We start from the raw sequence: 27,848 nt of genomic DNA, 5'->3' as shown, positions 1-27,848 counted from the left end.
GCCGAGACTGCTGTGTAGAGAGATAGAGAGAGGGAGGGCTGTCCTCCATGTTTTAATAAGCATTGACATTACCCACTGTTTTAAGCCATGCATCCACAGAGGTAAGAGATTTTTCATTGCTTATATGCTTTTTATACTACCTGTTAATGCTAATGGTTGAATTATGTCATGCAGAAATGCTGGATTTTCTGAGAGACAGGGGACAAAAACCTGTCCCAACTCCAAAGAGCTGGATCCTGGCAGGCAGAGGCAACTCAGAAATCACACTCACACTGTGTTTTAGTCTCCAGGATCGCATGACTGACCTGTGCTAACTCTGTGACCAAAATGGCCTCTTCTGGTCTCTGTCCTAGTAATGTTTCTCTAGAGCCGGAGAGGAGCACAGTCGTGTCAGGTTGTGTCACAGGCCAGGCCTCTCAAAATGGAAGGCCCTGAGGAGCAGACAGTGCAGGCTGTGAGAGGAAGCGCACATGTAGAATGGCTGAGTTTTGGCTCAGGTTGCAAGTTAAAGGAGCACTTTTCAATGGCTGACATAATGCTGAATGTCCATTTTGCTCAGGATATAGGCCTAATTCGCAAAAGCATACAGCAGATTGATTTTGCTGACAGAGTTATTGGATCTGAAATAGAAGAAACTCTCTTTTCTATAAATAGATGCATATAGATGGTGAATTAGGCGTGTGTTTGACTTTCTAAGTTAAATACAGGCTTCTGTCTGTTTACTCGGGTTGTAAAGAGTCAGTACAGGCCAGGCATTTTATCAAAACTTAGTTGTGGTATGAGTTGGCAGCCATTTCAGACAGACTTCCTTTTTCAGCTGCGCAACCACAAAGACTGTTTTTGTGTCTGTGTATGAATATAAGCGTTTTACTTAATGTGGCTTCATTAATATTACGTTTGTATTCAGCATTTTAAATATTTCTTTTGGATGGCATGTATTTGGAGACTGTATTTACTATAGCAATGGCCTGATCAGAAGGTCATAGCAGAGGACTCTTGACTAGTGGTGTTTTTCCACAACCATAATATCAAACTGAGGTGATTTTAGTTTTTAATCTGCTGTAGTAGTCATTGTCTTCTAGTAAAAACCTGTGCGTTTCACAGTTTGTATGTTAAAGTGATTAAACCTGATTGTCTGTTGGGTTCACCTGTCTGATTGACAGTGCATATGTGCACTTGTGATTTCCTAAAATATGTTTGAGCTTATACTTCTAGAAATGTGATTTGATCTTTTGTTGCTGAGATTTTTGGGGGATGGATGAGTTGTATGTGTTAAAAAGAAAGGAGCAGATGATTATTACTACAGGAAAATAAGAAAACAAATTATTTGAATCATAGCTATCAACAATTTATCATTAGCTATCATTAGCTGTAGACAAATAAGACAAACAATATATAATTACAAATATCATCAGGAATTATTCATGTAAGTTGTACCACATGACATTTTACAACCTGAACTAACTAAGGTCTGATGTTTAAGAGACTTATTGACCTTCACACGCAGCCATAAAGGGTCTGCAGGAGTCCTCTCTATGACATCATTTCCTGTTTTTATCATCATCATCATCATCATCATCATCATCATCATCCCTGTTGTTGTTTTTGAAAAACTATATTAATACAACTTTTATTTCTTCATCTATTTTTGATGGTCAGACCACATGACTTGTTGGACAAAGTTTTTCAAATATTAATAAGCAGTGAAGCAGTTTTATTAATATATAGTTTTTTCTAAAAACAACAACGGTGATGATGGTGATGATGATGATAAGAATAAGGTTTTCTTTTAAAAAATGTAATTCTTTAATTGGACCTTTTTCCCATTATGTTAAGACAGTGCCACCCTGACATGTTTTACTTTATGCCCCCTCAAAAATATCGAAATGATTTTTAATACAGAAATTAAAACCATGCTCATTATATGTGTATTCAAGTATAAATGGTATTTTTAATGTGTATTTATGGGGAAAAAACACCCCCAAAACAATAGATCCAGACAGAAAAATGAGCATCATCATGCCATTGATCCTATTACAACATTACTGTGCAAACTAAAATATTTTTAGTTGGTTCATGAGCTCATTTTGGCAGGCGGCTGACTGTAAGTCAATCTCCAGCAGCTAAATGGGAGAACATAAGGAGTATTCCCAAGACCTGCAATTTAACACGACTCAGATTACATTTTCCAGCCCTTTCTTTGTCTCATGGTGTTTAAAAGGCCCTTACTGCATTCCTGTGAGTCGCTCATTTGTCAAATCTCCATCCGGCTCTTACTTAACACGACAAGGAGAGAGAATGTGATCAAAATGGTCGCCCTTATAGTAGTGACTTCAGGAGGGGGAGGAGGATAAAACCATCTGACATGTTTGTCCGAAACATCTACGTCCCGTGTGCATTCACACCGGTAGATTTCAGAGTAGAAGATGAGTATTTTCCTTGTAAATGGCAGCAGCAGCAGCAGCCCTCCCTGCATTGCAGCAGTGTATCAGAGCAGAGAGAGGGGAGCAGGGAGAGCCTGTGTGGCACACACAGCGCCAGCCGCCCAATCACGCGCCTCCGTGTGGCTCTCAAACCAATCGGCAGCACACAGCTGAGGTTAAAGATTGACAATCGCTCTGAGAGCAGCAGGGAGAGCAAGGCCCTTCTGGAAAATTCTGCACCCATCTTTGTCTCATCCCTCACTGCCTTTAAATCTGAAAAAAGCCCATTTAAAAGGCTCAGCCTGAAGAATCTGTGTACTGTGCCTGTAAAGAAAAAAGGTATGCTGTTATTATATGTCAGTTTTTAGATGGAGAATCATACAATGCTAGTGGGAATGTGTGTTTTTTGGGGGGAGGAAGCTTGTATTTTAAGTGTATACGTGTTTCTGTGATTGTATTTTGCCATTTTTAACTCATGTGTTCGGGTTTTTGCTTGTGTAAGAGGAAACTGGACTCTGCTGTGGGTGGGGAGTGGATGGTGCATGCAGGTTGGACGTGAGGAGGCCAAGATGGCAAGAGCTCATGCTCTACAGATGTTTGCCTTGTGCATGCTGTCAACACACCCCCTCCCCATCTGCATCTCTGAAGGTTGGGGGTGCAGGACATAGCAAGATATCGCTGCCACATCAGTGCAAACGCATGAGAACAGACCTTGTGACTGTCAATAACAGTGTGATTTTTTGGTTTTGATCATCCTGAGGTTTGTTCTAGGAGGATGTGCTCTGTTCCTCTGTTCATGAACGAAATATGGTGGGCGTGTGTGATAATGACCTGGGCATCAGCAGAGAAAATGGGCCTTTTTAAAACCTTTCAGGCTGCAAAACGACTCAGATGGAAAGCGTTATGTCGCATGGAAAGTCTCAAGTGTACGTGCTGCATCCAAAATTGAAATTGAGGTTTAGCGTTGGCATCAACCGACACTATATCTGATGAGTTATGGACCATTGTTCTGATGTGCACATCACATTCAGATGGCGTTTGTGTGTTTATTGGAATTTCTAATAGAAAATTCTCTCTTGGCAGTGAAAGGCAGCCATCTTGGTGCTACCTTTGCCAGCGTTGTAACTAAACTGTGTTGCCTTTGATTGGAGAAAAGCACATTATTATTATTATCCAGAATGGAAACTGCTTTGCTTTTTTGTATATGTTTACATAAAATGTGATGTTTTATGCCATGCCACTTGTTATCGAAACCATCAGGAAATGCCACAGCTGATTGTTTTGTTTTTATGCTAGTATCAAATGCTCATTTGTATATTTGGACTTACATCTGCCTCATGATGTTTCATGCTTATTCTTAATGTTTAGTTTCTTCAACAATACGTATTATATAACAATACGTTACATATACCTGTAAGTTTCGCATTTTGGAGTCAGATTAGCTACATTTGTCCTTAGCGTGGAGTGGAGAATAAGCATATTGTGTTGACTCTGAAGGAGGCCCTGCTGTGAATCTGACGTCAAAGGGCTCTTTCACTGTGAACTTCCTTCTCTTCTGCATTCAAGCTGTGGAAATAAAGCCTGAATTCAGTGAAATACTATACGAAGGCCTTTGCTTGCTTGGTGTTTGGTAAAATGGTGAAGTTAGGTTAGATTTTATCATGTTTTTTTAGCTTCATGATTGCTAAAAAAATATTCCGTCTGAAGGTGAAAAATGTATAATTTGTGTAAAAACGTTTTTTTTTTCTTTCTTTTTAAACAGAAACGAACGATATCAGAAATAAAGGTGCCACTATGACAAAACAGCAGGTATAGGTGTAAAAATGGAGATTTAATATCATTAATTTATTTTCATTGTGGCAGTTTGGCTGAAGGAGAAGGGAAGGAGTCAGATGCAATTGAAGGGATGGAAATTGCAACACGATCCAAGGGTGAGAATTGTCCTTGATGTGATGAGTGTGCCTCATTTATTTCCACATTCAAGTGTGAAAACAGTGCAAAAGTGTCAGCTTCCATATTTGTTGATGTTTTGATGTCTTTCAGTATGGTTTAGTTTTGTAAATTTTCTACTCTGCGTTTACATCAGTAATTTGTCCCATTGCTGTGCAGTCTCTGATCAAGGTCCAGCGGAAAGGACCGTTCCTAAGCGCAAAGTTTCCAGCCCCCTTCACTCCTCAAACGGACACTCCCCTTCCGAATCCTCCTCCAGTCCTGTGAAAAAGAAGAAAAAACCAGGAGCCGTCAATAGCAGTAAAGATCAGGTGCAACTTTCGCTCCCCATACAAGCCCTTGTTCAGTCCTGCATGTCAGTCATTCACTAATTTCAGTGTCCGTTTGTTTTATTTATTTATTTATTGTATTTTGGGTGGCTTCTTCGTGGTGATACACTGCAAGATTTTATGGTATTCATCATTGCCATCATCCTGTACTTTTTACGATATTGTCATTATAGGGCCACTTGCTTTTCTGCTGTTTTAGCTGAAAAGAATTTAAATCTGATTGTCAAAATGTGTTTTAGGAGCCCTGTAAACAAGTCTACCTCTCACAAATAATAAAATCAGAACACTACCAGACTGTGTCTAGTATAATATATTAGCAAGACGGATTACCTGGGTGATCTTTGCCCACTTGGTCAAATAATAGACATGTGTCTGTTACAAAATCTACTAACAGCCTTGTCAATTAATATTGCTATTTTCTTTCAAATATTTATTTGATTTTAGTCATTTTCAAAATCATATCACTCAATAAAATCTCACTAAGCCTCTATTTAAAGGGTTAGTTAATCACAAAATGAAAATTATCCCATAATTTACTCACCCTCAAGTCATGTGTATATGACTTTCATCTTTCAGCCAAACACTATATATTAAAAAATATCCTGGCTCTTCCAAGCTTTATAATGGGAGTGAATGGTAACTTGTATTTTGAAGCCCAAAAAAGCGCATCCATCCATCATAAAAGTAATCCAAACGGCTCCAGGGGGTTAAAGGGTTATTTCACCCAAAAATTTAAATTCTGTCAGTAATCACTTACCCTCATGTTGTTCCAACCCCTTAAGACTTTTGTTAATTTTCGGAACACAAATTAAGATATTTTTGATTAAATCTGAGACCTGGATCACTCCTCCATAGGCTTCTATGGGATCAAAACTTGCCGGCCCAGAAATTTTAGTAAAGACAATGTTTAAAATAGTCCAAGTGACTACAGTGGCTCAACCATAAGTTTATCAAGCAACAAGAATACTTTTTGTGCCCAAAACCCCCAAAAATAATGACTTTATTCAACTATTAATTTTCTTCTGTGTGGGCCTCTGAGTGAGTTCATGTAGTGTAACAGCGCAACGCTTCTGGGTTGTACGTCAGAACGTAGGCTCACTATTGGCCAACCCTGGTCATGTGTGTGATGCGTGTGATGCTGGCCAATAGTGAGCCCAGTTCTGATGTATAAATATACATTTAATATATTTTTTAATTATATAAATTAAAAAATGTATGTGTAAACCTCATACATTTTAACTACTTAAATCTACAGTAGCTTGTTCATAGTTTTTAACTTATTGAATGTAAAATTGTTTTGAATTTTGAACAAAGAATTTAAATACATTTTGAAAACATAAGTATTTAAATAAAATCAAATAGTAATTATATCTAATAAGTAATTTTCCCCTTTTTAGCAATAAGTAGCAATTTTCTAATTAAGTGTCAAATGCAAAGTACATTATATTTTACATTAATATTTAGAAGAGAAATCTTATTTATTTTTTTAAACTTTTATAAGGATTTATAATTTGAGTAATAATATATTTGTACAAAGCCATAATAATTCAAAAACAACAACTACTACTAATAATAATATATTTACATATTCATACAAAGGCAAAGCCACATCTAAAGGACATGAATGATTGATGTCCTCAAAATGAAATAATTAAATGAATAATTCGGAGGGTCAGTTTAATAAGGCTGTTATAGTGTCAAGAATGTATCAATATATTAATATATTCTTGTGTTCTTGTTTTATTTGTAAACTGTTGGTATATGTTGAACATTAATTTTTTTTACTGATGTGGCCATCGCATCACACTGTTTTTCACACACACACACACACACACACACTCACACCATGAGCGCTTTGCTCAACAGCAAATCTATGCAAACAGACTATCCTTATTTAAAGGTAGGGTAGGTCGTTTTTGGTCTAAAAAACTTTTTCCCAAATTTGTTTAAACTTTCTATATATATCAATGCATCATTAAAATGTAAGTACTCTGATAAAAAGAGTATAAAAATCGAGTGACTCTAGACCGTTTAATCTGCACTAAACACAGCTCATTATTTCCTTCCGGGACGAAACAATGGATTGGCTTAGGCGTCTGTCACTCTCTCGCAACCATGGCAACACCCCCGCTGCTACATGCGCTGCCCACATGCGCGCACTCGTTTGACTCGAGGAGGGTAAGAGACTAGTAAGAGACACAATTACATGCAAAACACGGCGTATATGTTATGAATCTTACACGAAATTCACCTTCATCACAGTGTAACTGATTGTAATGGGAAAACGTGTATCAATGCAACCTGTTTTTAGCTTTGCTTTATGTTACTAGCTCGTTAACGAATCAAACTCAATATATTTTAAACTTTACCAGTATCGATATGCTAGCTTGATAGTGAGTACTAACAGCCATGTTAGTTGTTTATATTCATAATGATAAAGTTAGGTATTTTATTACATGTGAGTCTGACATGATGTCACTACATGCACTGCTCCTCTCCGCTGGGCGCTGGTAAGCGCGTCCTCCAGCTGTGAGCTGTCGGCATCGCGCGTTCATGTGTTTTGGGGGCGTGGTTTTGGAAGGAGCCCAGAATGGAGGGGGTGGAAGTGAATGGAGATAAGTAGCTGTGTTTATTACAGCCCTGAGAGGACTACAGACACTCGATTTTTATACTCTCTTTTCCAGAGTACTTACATTTTAATTATGCATTGATATATATAGAAAGTTTAAACAAATTTGGCAAAAAGTTTTTAAACAAATTCCTACCTACAATACCTTTAATGTCAAGCCCTGGTATCTGCGATTGATAAACCCTCTTGAATCGACCGCTACCTACGTTTTTGCAGGGTATCCAAACACGTGCCATCTTTCGACAGTGACATTCATTTTCACAAACAACCTAAGGTCCTCATCTTTAGTTTTATGAGACAGATAATGAGCTCAGCCAAACAAATGCAAGGCAGGTGGCTTTCATGCAAGCTAAGCAGAAATGTGTATCCAGACAGACTATGATTCATGTTGATGCAGCTGCAATGAATTATTAGGCCGAAGCTTGTTTCTGCCTCTGACAAGGATGCATTTACCTTCATGTTACAGATTGAAATGCCATTAATTCAGTGCCCATTTGTCTACATTTGCTCTCCTCTGTCCTTCCATGCCACTCCCTGATCGATAACCTTTGTGCTTGTTGGTTTTGTCTTGTTACTTTTAATACCCGTGTTTTGAAACCCCGACCCTCTGTTTCTCTCGCCCGCATTCCAGTCAGAACTAAGACATGGTCCCTTTTACTATGTGAAGCAGCCCGCACTCACCACAGACCCTGTTGATGTTGTACCGCAGGACGGGCGGAATGACTTCTACTGCTGGGTGTGCCACCGCGAGGGTCAGGTGCTCTGCTGTGAGCTCTGCCCGCGCGTCTACCACGCTAAGTGCCTCAAACTGGCTGCAGAGCCTGAAGGAGACTGGTTCTGCCCTGAATGTGAGGTACTGGCTCACGTGGCTTCACTTAACAATGAAGATTTTTAGTCATTTATAACTATTTTTTAAACGTTTTTTTATATAGCCTATATATTTTTTTTCCAAAGGCCAATTATAATATAAAAAGTCACAATTTGTAATTGCCTAGCAATTTTCCACCCTTTTGAAGTAAACATGATTTTGCTACTGTAACTTTAAGACATTTATACTGTATATAAATTACCTCTTTTTGATTGGCTAACCTTTTTGCATGTGAAATGTTGCTGAAGCGTAAATGGGGGGCAGTCATATAGAGCCCGTTCTCATCCCAAGGCGTAATATACTGACTCTTTTGCCAAAGCGTCTATATCCAACGCACATGGCACCCTTTAGCGTCATTTGAGACGCAGATATATGGCGCCTCCTAGTGGTCTAACCCTAACACTACCCCAGACCTAAACCTACCCAAAACCGAAGCGTGTTATATTGACGCTAAAGGGTGCCATATGCGTTGGATATAGACGCTTTGGCAAAAGAGTCAAAATATTACGCTTTGGGATGAGAATGCGTTGTCATATACCATGACCATGGTTTCTGAATGACCCATTTTTGTAGCGTAGTTTCAATACATTTTTAAAAACGTATTCAGAAGAAATAGAAAAATTTATTTTTTTGTGATATAGAAACATCTCTTTTATATTTGCATTTAAAGTCCCCCTGTGGTGAAAATCAAGCTTTTCATGTTGCTTATACGTCTACGTGGTGTTTTTAATCTGCTTTAAGACAAACCATGTGCAAATTCATAAGTCAACACCATTGCTGAGTTTTTTTTCTTAAAACTGCATTGAACCAAAGACAGTCTCAAAAACACGGTTTGAAATCGCTGATGTTTCTGATGTTACAAACTACCTTGTAACCAATCACGTCAACGTGTGATCATCAACGAGTGGATCTCTGAGCTGGTGTGAGTGAGTGGAGGCGGGGCTAATTTGCATATTCATAGAACCGTGTATACTAAATGAGGCAAGGGTGTAGTTACATTCAAGCTATTTTAAGGAATGACAAAAAAAATGAAGCATTTTTTTTTTAAATATGTCGTTTTGATGATCAAAGGTGAGTTTTAAGGGATAAAATGATTGACTACGGGGGGACTTTAAAGAAAGCTTTAAAGTAAGCATGAAAGGAAGATGCAATTTTTCTCTATTTTCTTCCTTATTGAGACGTGAAACGGCTTCTCGAACAAGAAAAAATCTAGAGCGGGACTTGAGTTTGTCCATCGGGAATTGATTGGATCATTGGATGGTTGCTATTGCTGTGATGTCATGTGAGTGACAGAGAAGACACATCATCAGAGAAGAGATGTGCTGCAAGAGGGAGGGGAAGTTATTTTGATTAAAGATTACGACGAGGACACGTGAATTAAAAAAAATATAATGATGTGCACAGATAAATCATTTATTATAATAATCCTGCAATATTCCATAAAAAAATAAGAATTGTCCATTTTGATTTCATGTTGAGTTTAAGCATTTCTCTCTTTTCTTTACAGAAAATAACAGTTGCAGAGTGCATAGAGACCCAGAGTAAAGCTATGACGATGCTCACATTGGACCAGTTGTCTTTCCTGCTGAAGTTTGCTCTCCAGAAGATGAAGCAGCCAGGTGTAAGTTTCATGACTTTTGATGGTCCTCCTTCAGCAAATCCAGGATTTAGTTAACATTAGAGAGTTGTGCCTAGATCTAGTGCAAAAACAAAGCAATGGTGCAAAATGGTAACATTTTCCCACTTTTTTAACATTGTATACTTCCATATGAAATGTGAGTCTCAAATGAAAGCCCCCTTCCACATAGAACAGGCATAGACACATTCAGCACACCTGAAACACGTCATGAACGTCTCAATGGTGCTCTTTAGTGTTGCTTTCACATCACAATTTGGTTTGTTTGGTTGGGTTAGTTGTTCTACACAGCAGGCCAACACAAGTGCTAAAGTTTTGGTTTTGAAAAAAGTTTCATCAGACCCTTGCAGCACTTCATACTTGACTGGTGTTAAATTAGATAATTCCCTATTTACATAAACAAAATGGTAACGGTCAGACAGGTAGGATCTCAACAACTTTAATGCCTGTCTATTACATCATTAAGTGATATAATGTTAAAATACCATGCTACTTGAACTATCAAAATCTCAAAATGCTTTTCACATTAAAATGTACAGATAACCACCATAGGTGACAGAGTTCATCATAAATGGCCAATACACTATAGACAGTGAACCGGGTCATACACACAAAGACAAAACACCAACAGGATAACACACATGACTTAAAAATACACTAAATAACAGAAAATGTAACAGAACACCCCAATGTAGATTACTAATAGCAAAAATAAGAAACCCAAAAATTATTTATGCTAAATATCATGTCATGCAGGGACTGCTGTAAATGTGCCTTTACTGTTTTGTTTTTTTACCTTAAATTATATGGTAATAAATCGTTTTTACTTTCAAAAACCATACATTTTGCTGTATTTTAAAGTAACATTACTGCGATATTAAACCAAATTACAATTATGAACTTAGTTAACTAATTAAGAGATTTTAACTGCACCATTTTGTGTGTTATTTATTTATTATTTCAAGCATTTTTACAGTGTACAAAAAACAGTGAAACACCCTTAAAGAGCCATCCCAGATCATGGAGCAGTTTTCTTTCAAAACCGAACTAAGCTCATTTATCTTCTCGCCTTCTCCAAGTTTCTTAACTGAGAAAAACTTTTAATTGGGAAAACAAATGTCCTGCAGAAATCACCTAGCTATATTCCCCACCTTTTTTTGTCCCCTACTTCTCCAATATGTTTGGAGTCTTCATGTCGTATCAGTCATATAGTATTACTACCTTGGCCTGTAGTCTAAATGGCGCAGTTGGTGGAGGTGGTAAAGTGAAAGATGATCTGCTCAATACCAATCATGCAAAGACACTCTGGACATTATTGCACTTTTGACAAAATGTTTCTTAAAGGGGCAGTTCATTTACTTACCCTGATGTTGTTTAAAACAGACTTACTTTCTGAAACACAAAATGAGATGTTTATGCTGATCTTCTATCTCTACAGATATCTGTACAGTGAAAGTGAATGGGGACCAGAGGCTGTTAAGCTCCAAAAAAGCACCATAGAAGCATCAAGCAAACATTGTCCGAAGAATTCATGCACTACATCTCAGATCTTTTGAAACCATATGATAGCTTTTTGTGAGAAATAGACCAAATTTTTTATCTTTAAAAAACAAAAACATGTCTGATATCCATGGTCACCATTTACTTCCATTGTATAAAGAACAGCTTGGATATTCTGCTAAATATTTCTTTTTGTGTTCCATGGAAGAAAGAAAGTCATTCAGTTATCAAAACCTATGAAGATGAATCAATTATTAAAATTTTTGGGTGAACTATACTTCAATCCTAAAATGTCTCTTTTTTTCCCCCCAGACGGAGCCATTTCAGAAGCCGGTGTCATTGGAACAGCATCCTGATTATGCAGAGTATATATTTCATCCCATGGATCTCTGCACTTTAGAAAAGGTGAAAATGAAGCATTTGATCCTGAAAAATCAACATTGTCAAATCTTAGGAATGTATAATATCTGGCATGTTATGAAAGGGTTTCATTAGTGTGTTCACTTTTTGCTCCTATTCAGAATATCAAAAAGAAAATGTATGGCTCCACTGAGGCTTTCCTTGCTGATGTGAAGTGGATTTTGCACAATTGTATCATTTATAATGGAGGTTGGTTGCTAACAGTTTCACAGTATTGTCAAATTTGTTTCTGCTGAGGGTTTATGTTAAGACTAACTGTTTCCATCTGTTTTTTTCTTAGGCAACCATAAACTTACAGCAACGGCTAAAGTTATTGTAAAAATCTGCGAGCATGAAGTATGTATTGTAAATGATAAGAATTGTAAGCAAAAATAAGCATATACTTTGTTCAGTACCATTTTTTTTTAAAAAACAATTATTTTTCAGATGAATGAGATTGAAGTCTGTCCAGAGTGCTATCTCTCTGCATGCCAGAAAAGGGACAACTGGTTTTGTGAACCATGTGTGAGTGTCTTAACTAAACAAAATTAAATTCCATCTTCACATAGTAACCAGTGTGAGTTACCCATCTGTTCATGAAATATGTGTGTGCATCAGAGCAACCCCCACCCTCTGGTCTGGGCCAAGCTGAAGGGATTCCCATTTTGGCCTGCCAAAGCTCTTCGAGACAAAGATGGACAGGTGGATGCACGGTTCTTTGGGCAGCATGACAGGTGAGGAACCTTTGAACCACATATTAACCATCCACTATGCGGCAAAATGTCAATTAAAAACTTAATTTGCTTCATCTTAATCTGAGTTTTTAGTCCTAATCAGAAGTGAGCGTCAACAGTGTTGCATAATTGCACATTGACTGCTCATCCAAATGTTTTTTTTCCATAAAAATTATTTTTTCCATAGAAATAGATGTCATTAAGCTTCTTTGTGCACAGTGCACACATTATTTTCAATGTGGATTTTTGTTGCAATTATAGATTAGTTGTTGCAGCCCTGCATTTCTCCAAAAATCCACTTATCTGAAAATCTATTTATTAAACAAATACATATGTTTTGATTGGCTATGATTGATATCATACTGCATTTCAATTTAGGCGAAGACAGACATATTACTTGACATTTCACATAATTTATAGATATAGTTAACAGTTGGGGGTCGAGCGTAACTTCACTGTATTATTTTATTCTAACTTATTTGTTTTAATATACAGGGCCTGGGTTCCTATTAACAACTGCTACCTCATGTCCAAAGAGATTCCCTTCTCTGTGAAAAAGACCAAGAGCATCTTCAACAGTGCCATGCAGGAGATGGAAGTGTATGTAGAAAACATCCGCAAAAAATTTGGAGTTTTTAATTACGCCCCATTCCGCACACCTTACACACCAGACAACCAGTTCCAGATGCTCCTGGACCCGGGAAATCCTGGCGCGGGCTCCATCAAACCTGAAAAACTTGAGAAGATCAAGTTCAGCTTTGATGTGACGGCATCTCCTAAGTTGCTCGTGGGCAAGAGCATGGTGTCCAGTGGGAGCGGGACAGGAAGACGAATCTCATTGACGGACATGCCTCGTTCACCAATGAGCACTAACTCCTCTGCCCATACGGGATCTGATGGAGAACAGGAGACTGCAGAGAAAGGTCATGCTAGAGCGGCCCTGCCCCATTATAGCACTGGAGAGGAGTCACTGGATTGCACTGGTATATATAAGTTTAAAACATGCACACTGTTGCTTTGCATATGTATGGTCTACTTGTGAAATATATTGAAAAGGGCTTTTGAAGATATAGAAGAGATCAGAAGCAACCTGCCAAAAACATGTATTGCTATAGTTTTAGACACAGTCATAAATTTAATTGTAATATAATAGTATTTAAACATAGCGGTATGTTTTATTAAAGCTCAGATCTACTCTTGCAGCATCGTCTACCCCTCCTAAAGCAGGCAACACCTTAGAAAGCCCTAAACCCTTCCACTCACCAGCTCCCAGCACCCCAGTTAAACAGGAGAAGACCCCCACCACTGGCAGCATCCTCAACCTCAACCTTGGTAAACCTCCGTCAGTTCATTTATTTCTTTTCTTTTAAAAAAATAAGCACATTTATTTTCTGAATATACACTAACATTCAAAAGTGTGGGGTTTAAATGTTTTTGAAATAAGTTTCTTATGCTCAGGGCTGCTTTTATTTGATAACAGAAATATTGTGAACTGATTGTGAAGAATTTATTTTGATTAAAGATTATGAGGGCACATTAATTTTTTTACGTATTCTGATTCTGATTTCATGGTGACTTTAAACTTTGGCCTCATTATTGTTAGTCTTTTTTTCACAGAAACACAAAATTACCACAAAAAAAAGTCTCAAGCACCTGCAGCAGCCCATACTAATAAACGGTTTTCTATTTAAAATATTTTTTCAAATGTGATTTATTGCTGTGACTGTAACACTGACATTTCAGCATCATTACTCCAGTCTTCAGTGTTATTCCAAGGAAAAAAGATTTACTGAACAGGGTAAATTAGCATGAGAGGGCAATTCCAAAAAAGCGCCAATGGGAGTGACATGTTCTGCAAACGCTACCTTCTAAGAGCAGCGCAAATTAGTGTCTGGTTTAACACATGCTTATTTTGGGTGGTAAATAATGGCCAAATACCTGTAAATTGACTAGCGCAAACCTTAGTAAATCACCTTGCATGATTCATTTAAATACTCTCCTCCCATACATTTTGAGTCTGAAAGAGAAACTCCTACAAATGGATATACAATAAGGTCAGCCGTGTCCATGCCTTTTCATTGCTAATCTTTCACGCCGTGTCTTTAGTAAATCCTGACAGTACTTTTTTCATGCCAAAAGAAGGTTTTTGCTGGTACAAGCTGTTAGTAAATCTGGCCCATAGTCTTTCTAAATCATCCTAGAGCTTATTTATAGTAAATATTCTGTACCTCAAGAAAGACTAGTGAATTAAGAATTGGTAAACTCTTTAATTCAGCCCATATGCTTTATATGCTCATAATGGTCTAGTGAGAGCCTTGTGATCTCTTTCAGATCGTAGTAAGGCAGAGATGGACCTGAAGGAGCTGAGTGAAAGTGTCCAGCAACAACAGCAGCAGGGGGCTCAGCCCTCCCTCACCTCTCCAAAGAGACAAATCAGAAGCCGTTTTCAACTCAACCTGGACAAGACCATAGAGAGCTGCAAAGCACAGCTGGGTCAGTTCAGAAACACAAAAGCCATTTTCACACTTTCAATTGACTTAAAATTGCAGTGGCACCGGCTTTCAGTGTTTTGTTCACATTGGTGCCATTCACACACCATTACCAAAATTCCGTTAAACATTTTATTTTATTAGAAATTTAGAAAAAAATAATTTTTTTTATTTTTGACTAATTATGCCTATTAATTAGAATACGGTTTTGATTAACTCAATACACCTTTGGGAATATCTAATAGTTTTTACAATAGAAATTTTCGATTTCTCAAGATAATATTTGAATACATTTATAATTAAACTGTTGTCAAAAAAATTTGCACAAAGATTCTTGGATTTTTTTTTTTAATATATATTCCTGTTTTCACCAGTCAGTTAGTTACACTCTGACTCTGGCAGTCATTTATTTTCCAATGCCTTTTTATTTATGAAGAAATTGATAGCGAATGTGTTATTACTATTCTGAAGGTTAAACATTTGCTCTGTCTCACAGGTATAGATGAAATATCTGAGGATGTGTATAAAGGCGTAGAACACAGCGATTCAGAGGAATCCGACAAGTCTGACTCAAGCGACAGTGAATACGGCAGCGATGATGAACAAAAATCCAAGAGTGGCCAAGACTGTAAAAACCCAGCTGATGATACAAATGAGAAAGAGCCACCCAAGAAAAAGTCAAAACCATCGGCTGCTGCTGGTAAGGACAAAGACAGCAGCACAGAGTCTGCTGCCACGGCCAGTACAGCAACCAAAGGAGAAACCAGCCAAAAAAGCACCTCCAACCCTATAGCTAAAGACAAACCAGGAATGGACTCAGAGAAAGAACCTCCTGAGAAACAGAAAGCAGCTCAAGTATCCTCAGATACCAGAGAGAAACCCAAGAGCAGCTCTGAGGCGGCCGGGCTACCGGCATCTGTGGATGTAGACATGGACTCAGATTCTGAGAGGGAGCTGGTCATTGACTTGGGGGAAGAGCAGGCAGGGAAGGAGAGGAAGAGGAACAGGAAAGATTCAGCCGCTGTCACCGCACTCAAAGAGCCCACAGCCTCCAAAACTGAAGGTCAGATTCCCTTTATGAATCAGTGTCAATAAAGCATAGGACTGCCAACCGTTCCGTTTAATACGGAATCGTCTTGTATTTAAGACATCAAAGTAGCGTTCCATATTAAACCCAATCTCCTGTAGAGGCAGTAGTGTAGTCTATGGCAGAGGTCTTGACCCCTGCTCCTGGGGACCCATTGTCCTGCAAAGTTGATTTCAAACCTGCTTCAGCTCACCTGCCTTTTGTATTTTCAAGCGATCCTGAAAAGCTTGTTTTGCGGTGGGTCCAGTGGATCCCAAGGAGCAGGGTTGAATACTTTTGGTCTAGGCTAGAGTATACGCAAGCATAGGCCGGATGACCACCTAGTTTAAGGGCGCTTTCACACTAGCACTTTTGGTGCGCACCTGGGTTCAAATGACTTCAGAGTTCGGTTCATTTGGATGATGTGAACGCTGTCTTCCGAACTCGGGTGCGCACCCGCGAACCGTACTCAAGTCCGCTTAAAGGGTGGACTGGGGTACGGTTCATGTGAACTCAGGTACGGTTTGCTGCTGATATGAACGCAATTGAACCAAACCGCGGAAGTGAACCACTATTGATGACGTATAATGTATAATGTGGACGACAGGACAGTCGTCAGTGCGCGCACGCGCGTGTGTGTGTGTATATACACTTACCTTGACGAAAAACGGGATTGACGCACTGCAGGCAGAGAGATGATTTATGCTTGCCCAGCTGTCTTTGGAACGATTTTAGTACTTTTGCGGCAGACAGACGCAAGTGTGTTTCTGTATCTATTCTTTGAAAACACAACCAAAAGAAGAACAAATGTGAAGCGAGCAATTCTATCCATTTTGATGCCTTTTCATTCATAGCGGCGCCGGTTACCAAGCAAAACGATTACGCGCCAGCTGCAGCTTGATGACGCAAGCGTACCGCGGTTCGGATACAAATAATATAATGTGAACACAGTCCATCGGGGGCAGGGGGAGGGGGGAGCAATCGAACTCGGGTTTGGAACAGGCAATCGAACCAAGTGTGAAAGCGCCCTAAAAGTGATTTTGCCAATGCCCAACCTGAATGTGAGAGACCATTCGTATATCAATGTCAATTAGTGGAAGGCTTTAAAGTTAGCATGAAAGTTGTAATAGTCTGTTCTTCTCTATTGTGACGTATATCCGAGTGAAATGGCTCGAACAAAAAAAAAACCTGCTGAAAATCCAGCATGGCTGTTCAGCAGCATAAGGTGATGCTGGTTGCTGGTTCCAATCATTGGATATGGGAGGGAATGCTGGTGAACCAGCAAGATCAGCACTATACCAGCCATAACCAGAATAAACCAGGCTGGACCAACATGGAATTCTTGCTGGTTTATGCTCGATTTTTTAGCAAGGAATGTAGGGCAGCTCTTGATTTTGTCCAGTGGGAATTGACCGTTCGCAAAGACCCGCCCCCTTTAGTTACTGTTCCTATGTCTTACAAGCTATGCCGCTCTCACACCACACCATGTTCTCACACAGTGAATAATACATCGCGGAGCAGAGAGGACACTGACAACGCGCTGACAGACAGGACAGACCAGGTTACTTTTGATATGAAACAAAGTCTCAACTTTCAAATTTGGTAATATTTTAAAGAAATTTAAACAAACAATAAACAATAAATTTGTGGCTCTTTCGCTGTAGAGCCTCAGTTAAAGCTGCTAGTGAACCGATCATCTCTTCCTTCTAGTTAATTTATAGCATCAAATAAACATGTTCAAGTTCAAATCCACCCATGTTAATCTACTAACTCTCCTGACTGCTTTGTCGGACAAAAATGGCGGATTCGGCGAATGGCGGATTATGATAGGTCAGAAAGCCCGTCAATCAAACTCCCTGCGAAGGGTCAATTGGTTGGATAGTTGGATCGCTGTGGTTTGCTTTTGCTGTGATGTCATGTGAGTGACAGGTTGTCCTTCCCTTGTGCCGATAAACACGTCATCAAAGAAGAAATGTCGCTGCAAGAGGGAGGATCATTTATTTTGATTAAAGATTACGAGGGCACATGATTTTTATTTTTTTTATTTCGATGTGCATGGATAAATCATTCATAATAAATACTGCTATATTCTATGGTATAGTATAAAATAATTGTCAATTCTGATTTCATGGTGACTTTAAACTTGGGTCTCATTATTGTTTTTTCACAACACAAAATTACCACACACAAAAAAGTCTCAAGCACCTTTAAATTTCAGTTTAAAAAATGCTTTATTGACAGATATCTCAAAGACATTCGGGTTGTTGACATGAACACATTTGTTTTGCTTCTAAAAATATTTATATATATAATTTAGGCCTAAGTATAATATATTAGTCTTTTTAGAAGCAAAACAAATGTGTTCATGTCTGAGATTACTTCATTAATTATATGCAATTTTATAACTGCAATGACTGTACAGTATACCCCAAGTGTCCCTTTTATACTTATTTTCATAAAGAACTAAGATCGTTGGCAACCCAATAGAGCAGTAAATAATACTATTAACCCAGCTTCTTTAGATTAAGAAAACTTCTAGAAACCTCCATTTGCCATTTGACAAGTTTCCAGCGTCAAGTAGCCTAATTTTTCTTTTCACACTGAATCAGTTAATTGCTTTGTGGTGATCGAGATCACACAACCTGCCGAATACTAGGCCTACTTGTTTTACCCAATATTATCAGACACTTTCACTCACAAAATAAATAAAAATCTCATCGGTAAGCGAAAACTTTATTTTATTTTGATTGGTCAATCGCGCATTTTGCTGTCAGTCAGATATTTTTTAGGCCGATGAAGGCAGACAGGTATAACGCGGACACGCGCTTTCGTTTCAACCGCGACAGACGCCATCTTGCGTCGCAGATTATTATACCGATAGAAAAAAATTCTCTCAGTTACTTTTATATTGTTGTAGTGTTCGTCTGGTTGCTAAGCCGATTGTGTTGTACGTTATAGTAAACTTTTTCGTTGCTGACGATGAAAGATAATAGCATACGATTGTAAAATAATTTAAGCTCAAATCAATATTTCATGTCCATGTATTTATTTTGTTTACTGGGTAGCTGTGTGATTACTATTTGAACCACTGTAACTGGACAAAAACAGAAACTAATGATAAACCAGCAAATGTCTTGTTAAAAAGTTATGTTTAACAAAGTAGAAAAGTGATTTATTGCTTGACAGTTCATAGTGTTTTATTAGTGTTTATAGTGTTTTTTAGAATCATTGAGACTTTATTCATATTTTGAATTTTGTTTTTATATTTTCCATTTCCAAGTTTTAATAATTTTATTGTTTTGGGCATTTTTATTAGTGACTTAGTGGCATTTAAATGACTTGACATTTTGAATTAGTTTTTATATTTTGTTTCTATTTTCATTTTAGAGTTTTAGTAATTTTGTTGTGTGTTTTTAGTTATTTTAGGACATAGAAATATATTTCTCCCATGAGAACTATTGCATTGGAAACTAAGTTAAAAAATGTTTTTATTTCAAGTAGCCTAATGAAAATGTTTAGTGGTAATGTTTTAGTTTACCATAATAATAATAACCCTGTCTCATGCTCTCATGTTTTTCTTTGACTGCAGGTAAAGCCACTCCAATTTCAAGTGCTCTCACCCAGCCTCAGAACTCAGCGGCCCTTTCCTCCTCCCCAACTATTAAAGACCCATCTCAGTCCCCAATGTCTGTCCCACTTAACATAATACCCCTCACAGCAGCTCCGACCAGCACTGCTCTGACCTCCTCCACCCTCCCCATCACCACTCCCTCCAACACCAACAGTTCCTCGCCCATCTCCGCCAGCACAGTAAAGAAACAGCGGCCCTTACTTCCCAGAGAGACCGTACCTGTGGTTCAGCGGGCCGTCGTGTGGAACCCCACTACCAAGTTTCAGACGTCCTCTCAAAAGTGGCACATGCAGAAGGTGCATAGGCAGCAGCAGGGCCAAGCGCAACCGGCCACGCAGGCTCAGGTGTTAACACAGGTGCAGCACAGCCAACAGCCACAGCAGCAAGCGCAGGTGTCCTCATCCTCGTCGGGACAACAGCCTTCATCCAGCACCAGATACCAAACACGACAGGCTGTGAAAGGTATTCAGTTCAATACGATTAAATAAAGAATTAACATACTATAAATGTCATATATAGACTAAATATTATTTTCTTCTCTTCTGCTCGGTAAGGATGGATTTATTTGATTCAAAATACAGCAAAAACAGTAATTTTGTGAAATATTTTTACAGTTTAAAATTACTTTTCTATTTAAATATTTTTTTTTAATGCAATTTATTCTTGGGAATTTTCAGCATCATTACTCCAGTCTTCAGTGTCACATGATCCTTCAGAAATCATTCTAATATACTTAAACTTGCTGCTCAAGAAACTCTTCTTCTTCTTCTTCTTCTTCTTCTTCTTCTTCTTCTTCTTCTTCTTATTCTTATTCTTATCATCAATGTTGAAAACATATTTGTACACATTTTATTTTCAAGATTTGATGAATAGAAAGCTCAAAAGAACAGCATTTATCTCAAATAGAAAGCTTTTGTAATATTATACACTACTGTTCAAAAGTTTGGGAGCAGTGCGAATTTAATTTTTTTGGGAAAGAAGTTAGTTATATTATTCAGCAAGGATGCATTAAATTGATCAAAAGTGACAGTCAAGACATTTATAGTGTTGCAAAAGCTTTCTATTTCAAATAAATGCTGTTCTTTTGAACTTTCTATTAATCAAAGAATCCTGAAAAAAATTGTACACAAATATTTTCAACATTGATAATAATAATAATAATGTTTCTGTTTCAAATAAATGCTGTTCATTTAACTCTCTATTTTGCATGTTTTTACTGTATTTTTTTATCTTAAAAAATCAGCCTTGGTGAGCATAAGAGACTTCTTTCAAAAACTTCTCTTTTTTTTTAAGTATTATTCCACAATTTTTTTTTATTTTATTATTCCACACATACAAAAATATGACATTGAACATGTATAAATCGCTCAAGTTACACTGTCCACCAGCAGCTTATTTCTTGCCTCCCATGAGCCCACTGAGTTTTAACAGACCCCCTATAGCGTGCCATGGGTTTGGTGGGGATTAATGAAAAATGAATGGGAAAAAGTCATGTGAGAGGAGGCAGTGTCTCCAACACATTACGATTGGCTATTGCGCTGTTCACACGAAATGTTAATGCATAATTATGAAAAGTGTTATATTTGTTGGTGTGTTTAAATCCAGCTGTGCAGCAGAAAGACACCCCACACACCACCTCCACCTCCACCTCTGCAGTCACCCTGGTGACCAGCACACCGGTATCGGCCACCATGATGGCAGGAGCCACTGTCAGCTCTTCCTCTTCATCATCAACTTCCACAACTGGAGACTTCCAGATCCCCACCACATCTGCAGATGTAGCGGCAGACATAGCCAAGTACACTAACAAAGTGAGATTGCTAATAGACATGGGGGTTGAAAACAACATCATTAGATAAAAAACATTTTAATTCATAAATCCATAAATGTAATTATTTATGTGTCTGACTAAGTTTTTGAACTATTAATAGATCATGGATGCAATTAAAGGGACGATGACTGAGATATATAATGACCTTTCCAAGAGTACGTCGGGAAACACAATAGCTGAGGTTTGTATTTGTTAAGTAAACCTGGAGAAGAGCAAAGCACTATTGGTGAATTATTTAACAACTTGAGAATATGAATTAAAAAACCTTTCTACCCTGTTACAGATTAGACGGTTGCGAATTGAAATTGAAAAACTGCAGTGGCTACATCAACAAGAGTTATCAGAGATGAAACACAATTTAGGTATGTCATTTTCTCATACACTCTTAAAAATAACTTATTTATTGGCATCTATGGTTCCATGAAGAACTTCTACCACCCATGGAACCTTTTCTATTCAACAAAAGGTTATTTATAGTGGAAAAAGGTTATTTAGATTTTCTTTTAATAACTGTTCACTGAAAGGTTCTTTGAGGAAACAAAAAGTTGTTCTTTTTCGCATTGCTGCGAAAACCAGTTTAGAACCTTTATTTTAAAAAAAAAAGTAATAATAGTTCATTTAACTTGGGGATGCACCAATGATACAATTCTGACCTATACTGATAAGCTGATAATTAATTTTATGTCACCGTCTCAAACCTGTAAATGGCTGATATTAAAATTCTATGTTTATAGAATGGCCCTATAATGGCCATTTATAGAATGGCAGATATAACTTAAAAATAAAACAACAAAAACTTAAGCCAATTATTTGCGATGCCTGAATTCAAAAGTGAATTTAGCCATTACATTATAGCCTAGAGTATTACAAATAGATATTCATTTTCTGATTTGCATTTTGTTTATATATGCATTCACATAATTTTCAATGTCTTCCTAGCGATAAATTGAAAATGTTGTAATATTGAAATGGTACCAATGTACTCAGAGCTAACCATGGCAGAGATGAGGCAGAGTCTTGAGCAGGAGCGAGAGCGAATCGTTACGGAGGTCAAGAAGCAGATGGAGGTGGAGAAACAGCAGGCTGTGGATGAAACAAAAAAGAAGCAGTGGTGTGCAAACTGCAGAAAGGAGGCCATTTTCTACTGTTGCTGGAACACCAGCTACTGCGACTATCCCTGCCAACAAGCACACTGGCCTGAGCACATGAAGTCATGCACACAGTCTGGTAAGACATAGTATGAGGCTCAGAACTCCAACAGAACTTTGACTGGTAATAAAGAAATACAATGTGTTTAAAACCCCAAACACTACAAAATTTACTAGTGTGAATATGGTTATGTCTGTCGGATCATATATTATAAATGTCAGTAAAAAATACAGTAAAAACAGTAATATTGTGAAATATTATTACATATTTAAAATGACTGTTTTTTTATTTTAATTACGGCTGTCGAAATTAACGTGTTAATTTTGGGATTTATTTTTTATTAAAAAAAATGTATTTTAATGTGTTAAAAATATTTAGCGCAATTAACACAGCATCCGTTTTTTCCCCCTGGCATCCTTTGGCTAGCATTACATTATATGATCATGCTATCATTCACTCAAGTGCTTTTAAACCATTCAAGCGCAATAAGATGCTGAAGAGAACTCAAAGATGTACTGGTGCATGGGTGGGGACATGTTCGTCGGTTCACTTAGTTTTCTCGTGGCCACAACATATTAACTCATGGGAACGTGATCATTTAATTACAGGTTTGTTTACGCATGACTGGGGGCCACGAGAAAAATATGTATGATCTTGTGGTCACGAGTTATGCGTAAACAAACCTGCGTGACCATAGCAACCTGGGGATTATCAGAAATGTATATTATTAATAAATTAATGTTTTATTTTATATTAAAATTATTATAGTAACCTACTATTACAGGCTATTATAGGTATTTTGCGCAATGTTGGCTATAAAAAGCATTTGAATGAAGTTTAACTTAAAATAATATAGGCCTACAAGAAAACATTTTAAATCTATTCACCGATCGTTTCTTTTTTATTTATTATTTGTATATTATTATTATTATTGTTTTTTTGTTATGTATTTGCTTTATTTCCCCCTTAATTTTACGTATCTCTTTACCTAATTAACGTTCTGTATATTATGTTACTTATGTTTTGTAAATAATGTAAATACCCAATCATGGCAATAAAGTTTTGACTTTATGACTGTATTTTTTTAGGCTTGTGATACGCCAGTATTTGACGATAAATGAGCGCCTGTTTTCATTTGCAAATGTAGTATAGGCTTGTGCCCGTGACAGCATTCGAATGATGTTAAAAGAATATTTAAGATATAAAAAAGGAGAAAAAATATTAATCTCTTTCCCAAAGTATTTTAAATCCATTCACTGATATGTAGGTTATCTTACTTTTGTTAAATAATTGTAAATAGGCTATTTATTTTATTTTCCGATTGATCTAATTATTTCTTTACCCAATTAACGCTCTGTATAGACCTTATGCGCCAGAGAAACGAGGGCGCCGCCATCTTTAGAATATTGTCTTTGAACTTCTGTTTTTGCGGTCGCTCTGTATATCTCTATGGCATTACTGTCCAGGAGTAATTAGCTTTTGAAGTGGATTTACTTCATGTAAAGTTAACGAAAGTTATCATGAGGATTGTAATGTTTAAAGCAGATGTCTTAAGAAATGTCAGTAGACCGGGAAGATTTTAAAACGAGTCGTTCATTCATCACGCAAGATCGCTGTGAAAATACAGACCGGAAGACAAAAGACAACAAGCGCAGTGCTGAAAAGGGGCGGGGCTACATAAGGTCTATAGGCTAATCTAATAGGCCTATTTACATAGCCTATGTTTTGTAAATAGTGTAAATTCCCGACAGTCATACCAATAAAGCTTTGATTCCATATGCTTAATTTCTGTGAGCGCACATTTTACAAGAAGTCCACTTTACGGGAATTTATCATATGGTATTTCATTTTATTTTGGCCACTAATTAATGGCTATAGGTGTCTATAGAATAATATTAATCGAAAAATATTTAATAAAAAAGACATGATCAGTGAATGGATTTAAAAGGCTGTGGGATAGGATGGATAAAAAAATTCTTGTAGGCCTATATTATTTTACGTTCTTACATAATCTTTTAGCATTCTTTGATAATAAACTTATCAATGATAAGTTTATTATCATTGTCTATAGGCAACATCACGCACAATATAGTATAATATAATAGTAGTATAGTTAATTTAATCATTTGTTAAGTCAGCAATTTTTTGTCATCCTTAATACAAAATAGAACATTAATTTATTAATAATTAAATTTCTGATAATCCCAGATTGACATGGTCATGTTTGTTTACCCATTAAACTCGTGGCCACGAGAAATAGATGTCGTTCCCTCAAAATAAGAAGTCGAGGGCACAAGAAAATGATCTCGTTACCTTGACAAAATGATTTTGGAGCCACAACATATTATCACGTTCCCACAAGTGAACATGTCGTGGCCCCGACAAAACTATGTGAGCCGAACATGTCCCCTCCCGGTCACCGTACTGGCACAATGTCTGTGAAACACGATGTTCTGCACACAGAAAGCTGCTCCAGACAGCGCGCCAGTACCGCATGGAGTTCTCTTTTGAACGGACAGAAACACAAACTTATGTCGAAATGCCCGTTACTGGCGTTACTGGTTAAAAAGTCTTAAATGACCGTGAAGAGTTGAGAGAATATCGGAAGCATGTCAGATCCGCTTCATGTGCGTGAGGTCTTAAAGTGACAACAGCCTAATAAACTCTCATTAAAGGGATAGTTCACCTTTAAATGAAAATTAAGTCATCATTTACTGACCCTGGTGTTGTTCTAATGCTGTATGCCCTTTTTTCTTTTATGGACCACAAAACGAGGATTTTTTTTTTTTAAAAGTCCCTTTCACGCTCGTCCATGTAATGGCAGTGGATAGGAACCAGCATCAAGCTTTTTAAAACAGACGCAAAAGTATCACACAATGGTCCCATGCGAGACGTGCCATATAGTGTTCTGGGGTATACGATAGGGTTTAGTATAACAAGTTTAATGTATCATTCAACACACAGCTGCACAACTTGCGCATATCAGGTATCTGTGAACTGAAGACCAACGGCCAAGGTCAAGAATTTTGTTTAAAAATAAATAAAATTTCGTTCTGTTGTTCACTAAACCTTATCATATACCCCCAGAACACTTGGAATATACAACACGTGTTGCATGGGAACATGATCAGTGTCACATGATCCTTCAGAAATCATTCTAATATACTTAAACAATATTTATTATTATCAATGTTGAAAATAGATGTGCTACTCAGTATTTTTGTGAAATAATAGCGTTTATTTGAAATAGAAATGTATTGTGGCAATGTCTTTAATGTTACTTTTGATAAATTTAAAGCATTCAAAAGTGCGTGTGTGTGTGTGTACATGACTTGTCTTATTAATAAGTATATGAAATGACTTTGTGAATTCCAGCAACATCATCACAGCAAGAACAAGAGTCAGAAGGCAGCACAGATGTTACTCCCAAAGCTCCTGGGCAGCCGAACAATGGACCCAACTCACCGAGAGCGACTGTATCTGCTACACCTGCAGACAAAGACAGTGAAGCAGATAAAGCTAAGGACAATGTCACTATCACTATGTCCTAGCTCACATGTAAAAAAAACAACAACAACAAAACATACACTACAACAGCACTTATGTTTGTACAGCTGTATATAGATGTTGTCAAATTCTTCACTACAAAAACTCTTTCAACTACCGTTTGTCTTGCCTGATTGTGCTTATGTTTTTTGTTTTTTTTTCTGTTATGACTGTCTGAATGTTCCAAAACTAAGACACAAAGACCATCCAAACATTTCCTGGTGTAGGATTGAGAGGGTTGTCCTATTGCTCTGCTGAGTTTGATTGTAACAGAATGACCAGTTTGTTTCTTTTTCTTTTGAAACTTGTGGGTATGTGGGGTCTGATAACTTTTGAGTTCATATTTTTAATGTTGCCAAAATTATATTTATAATATTTCAGAACACCTGATTTGCAGGTATAATCTAAAAGAATGAGTAACATCATTCACTTTAAAAATGGTTACAGCGACATGGTTTTTTTTATTTCCAAGTCCAAAAAATAGTACAAAATGTGGTTATTTTTATTTTTTGTATTTTTAAGAAAAGTCTGTGCTGTATTTATTGGAATATCTTATTTATGCTAATTTATCAAAAGAACATTTGGTTATATAAAACCTAAGAGACTACATTATATATTGTCCATACATTGCTGAGACGAGTTTAAACACTGTTTCACAAATGATTACTGCTTTATCTTGTTCGATTTTGTGTCCATGGAAAGGTTGAAACATGTTGTAAAACTGTATTATCATCACTAGATAAGAGTGAGCATTATACATGTGAGGCTCTGTTCATTTGGTTTCCTGTAATATATCTTAAATGCCTTCAGTTTTTTGTTTAGTCTGTTCACCTGATCCTGTTGATGTTATTTTGTATCTGTAGTTCTCATTGGCTCTTTTTTATTTATGTTAACCTTTAACAGTTGAAACGTACGTTTACGTTTAACAGTTGCAAGGTAGTGCTAGCCCAGTGATGAATGACAGATTTTGTCATGCCTATATTGTTGGTGTCAAAGAATTACTTGCCTTTAAGATACTTTTAGACAAGTAATTTATGCTTCCTCCTTGATCTTTCAAAAATACCTGATTACTTTGTATTTAAACATTGGAAAATTTTTATTATTGGTTTTATTTAAATTAAGTTTTAATATCCTTGTTAACTGGACTGTAACTTCACACCGACACAGATGATTAAGAAAGTTTAAAGTACTTGTTTAGAACTTTTTTTTTTGTTAGGTATAATTTTGCATATGGCATTCATTTTGATGCTGTATTCTCTGTATTCTCTGAACCCATAAGATACTGTATCTATGAACCACAAACATTCCTCTGTTATGCTATCAATAGTGCATAAATATGTTATTCCAAAACATGTACAGAAAAGGAGAGCGGTCCAGAAGAACAGGTAGATGTTTACATATTGTATATAAATAAAGATCTGGTGGTCTAAATTGTAATTAATAGTTTTTGTATGGTGCAAGTGAATTAAAGAGAACACCTATGTAAATGTTTCACATTGGAGTCATACTTTGATGAGTGATTGACATTAACAATAGAAAAAAGTGGACTTCACACCTATACACCTTATTTGGACCATCAAATGTGTTTTAATATGACAGTATTACAGAAAATCTGTGTTAAGTTGTATGGTGCATATATGTCTGGGTTACATGTAAGTGATTACTAAA

General features: G+C 37.1%; 1 protein-coding gene across 5 annotated transcripts; it reads left to right on the top strand.

The window, feature by feature from the left end:
- On the top strand, positions 1 to 26,644 carry zmynd8 (zinc finger, MYND-type containing 8). Of its 5 annotated transcripts, none has more exons than XM_056240776.1 (20): positions 1 to 101; positions 4,287 to 4,354; positions 4,533 to 4,684; positions 8,041 to 8,184; positions 9,707 to 9,820; positions 11,648 to 11,740; positions 11,857 to 11,944; positions 12,036 to 12,091; positions 12,182 to 12,259; positions 12,353 to 12,468; positions 12,964 to 13,451; positions 13,672 to 13,800; positions 14,800 to 14,961; positions 15,454 to 16,020; positions 19,613 to 20,116; positions 21,260 to 21,465; positions 21,586 to 21,666; positions 21,769 to 21,847; positions 22,473 to 22,712; positions 26,010 to 26,644. In XM_056240776.1, exons 1-20 carry the CDS (start codon positions 88 to 90, stop codon positions 26,183 to 26,185), a joined length of 3,555 nt encoding a protein of 1,184 aa, XP_056096751.1. In that variant the 5' UTR covers positions 1 to 87; the 3' UTR covers positions 26,186 to 26,644. The 5 variants fall into 5 exon arrangements, with proteins under 5 accessions (XP_056096751.1, XP_056096749.1, XP_056096754.1 ...); XM_056240774.1 differs by having other exon boundaries at positions 7,963 to 8,184; XM_056240775.1 differs by lacking the exon at positions 1 to 101 and adding an exon at positions 2,088 to 2,760 and having other exon boundaries at positions 4,286 to 4,354; positions 7,963 to 8,184.
- The last annotated feature ends 1,204 nt before the right edge of the window (positions 26,645 to 27,848 follow it).

The sequence above is a fragment of the Rhinichthys klamathensis genome, unplaced genomic scaffold (genome assembly GCF_029890125.1).
Source record: "Rhinichthys klamathensis goyatoka isolate OS25496 unplaced genomic scaffold, OSU_Roscu_1.1 h1tg000613l_1, whole genome shotgun sequence".
NCBI classification, from domain to species: Eukaryota; Metazoa; Chordata; class Actinopteri; order Cypriniformes; family Leuciscidae; genus Rhinichthys; species Rhinichthys klamathensis.
Note: the sequence above shows the minus strand (reverse complement) of the source record. Positions and strands in the feature narration are given on the sequence as shown.

Bases quoted from the DNA above. Each gene is read 5' to 3' on its own strand.
- zmynd8 (XM_056240774.1), top strand. The intron at 4,685-7,962 runs GTGCAACTTTCG...CCCGCATTCCAG, and splicing joins TCAATAGCAGTAAAGATCAG to TCAGAACTAAGACATGGTCC. The intron at 12,092-12,181 runs GTATGTATTGTA...ATTATTTTTCAG, and splicing joins TAAAAATCTGCGAGCATGAA to ATGAATGAGATTGAAGTCTG.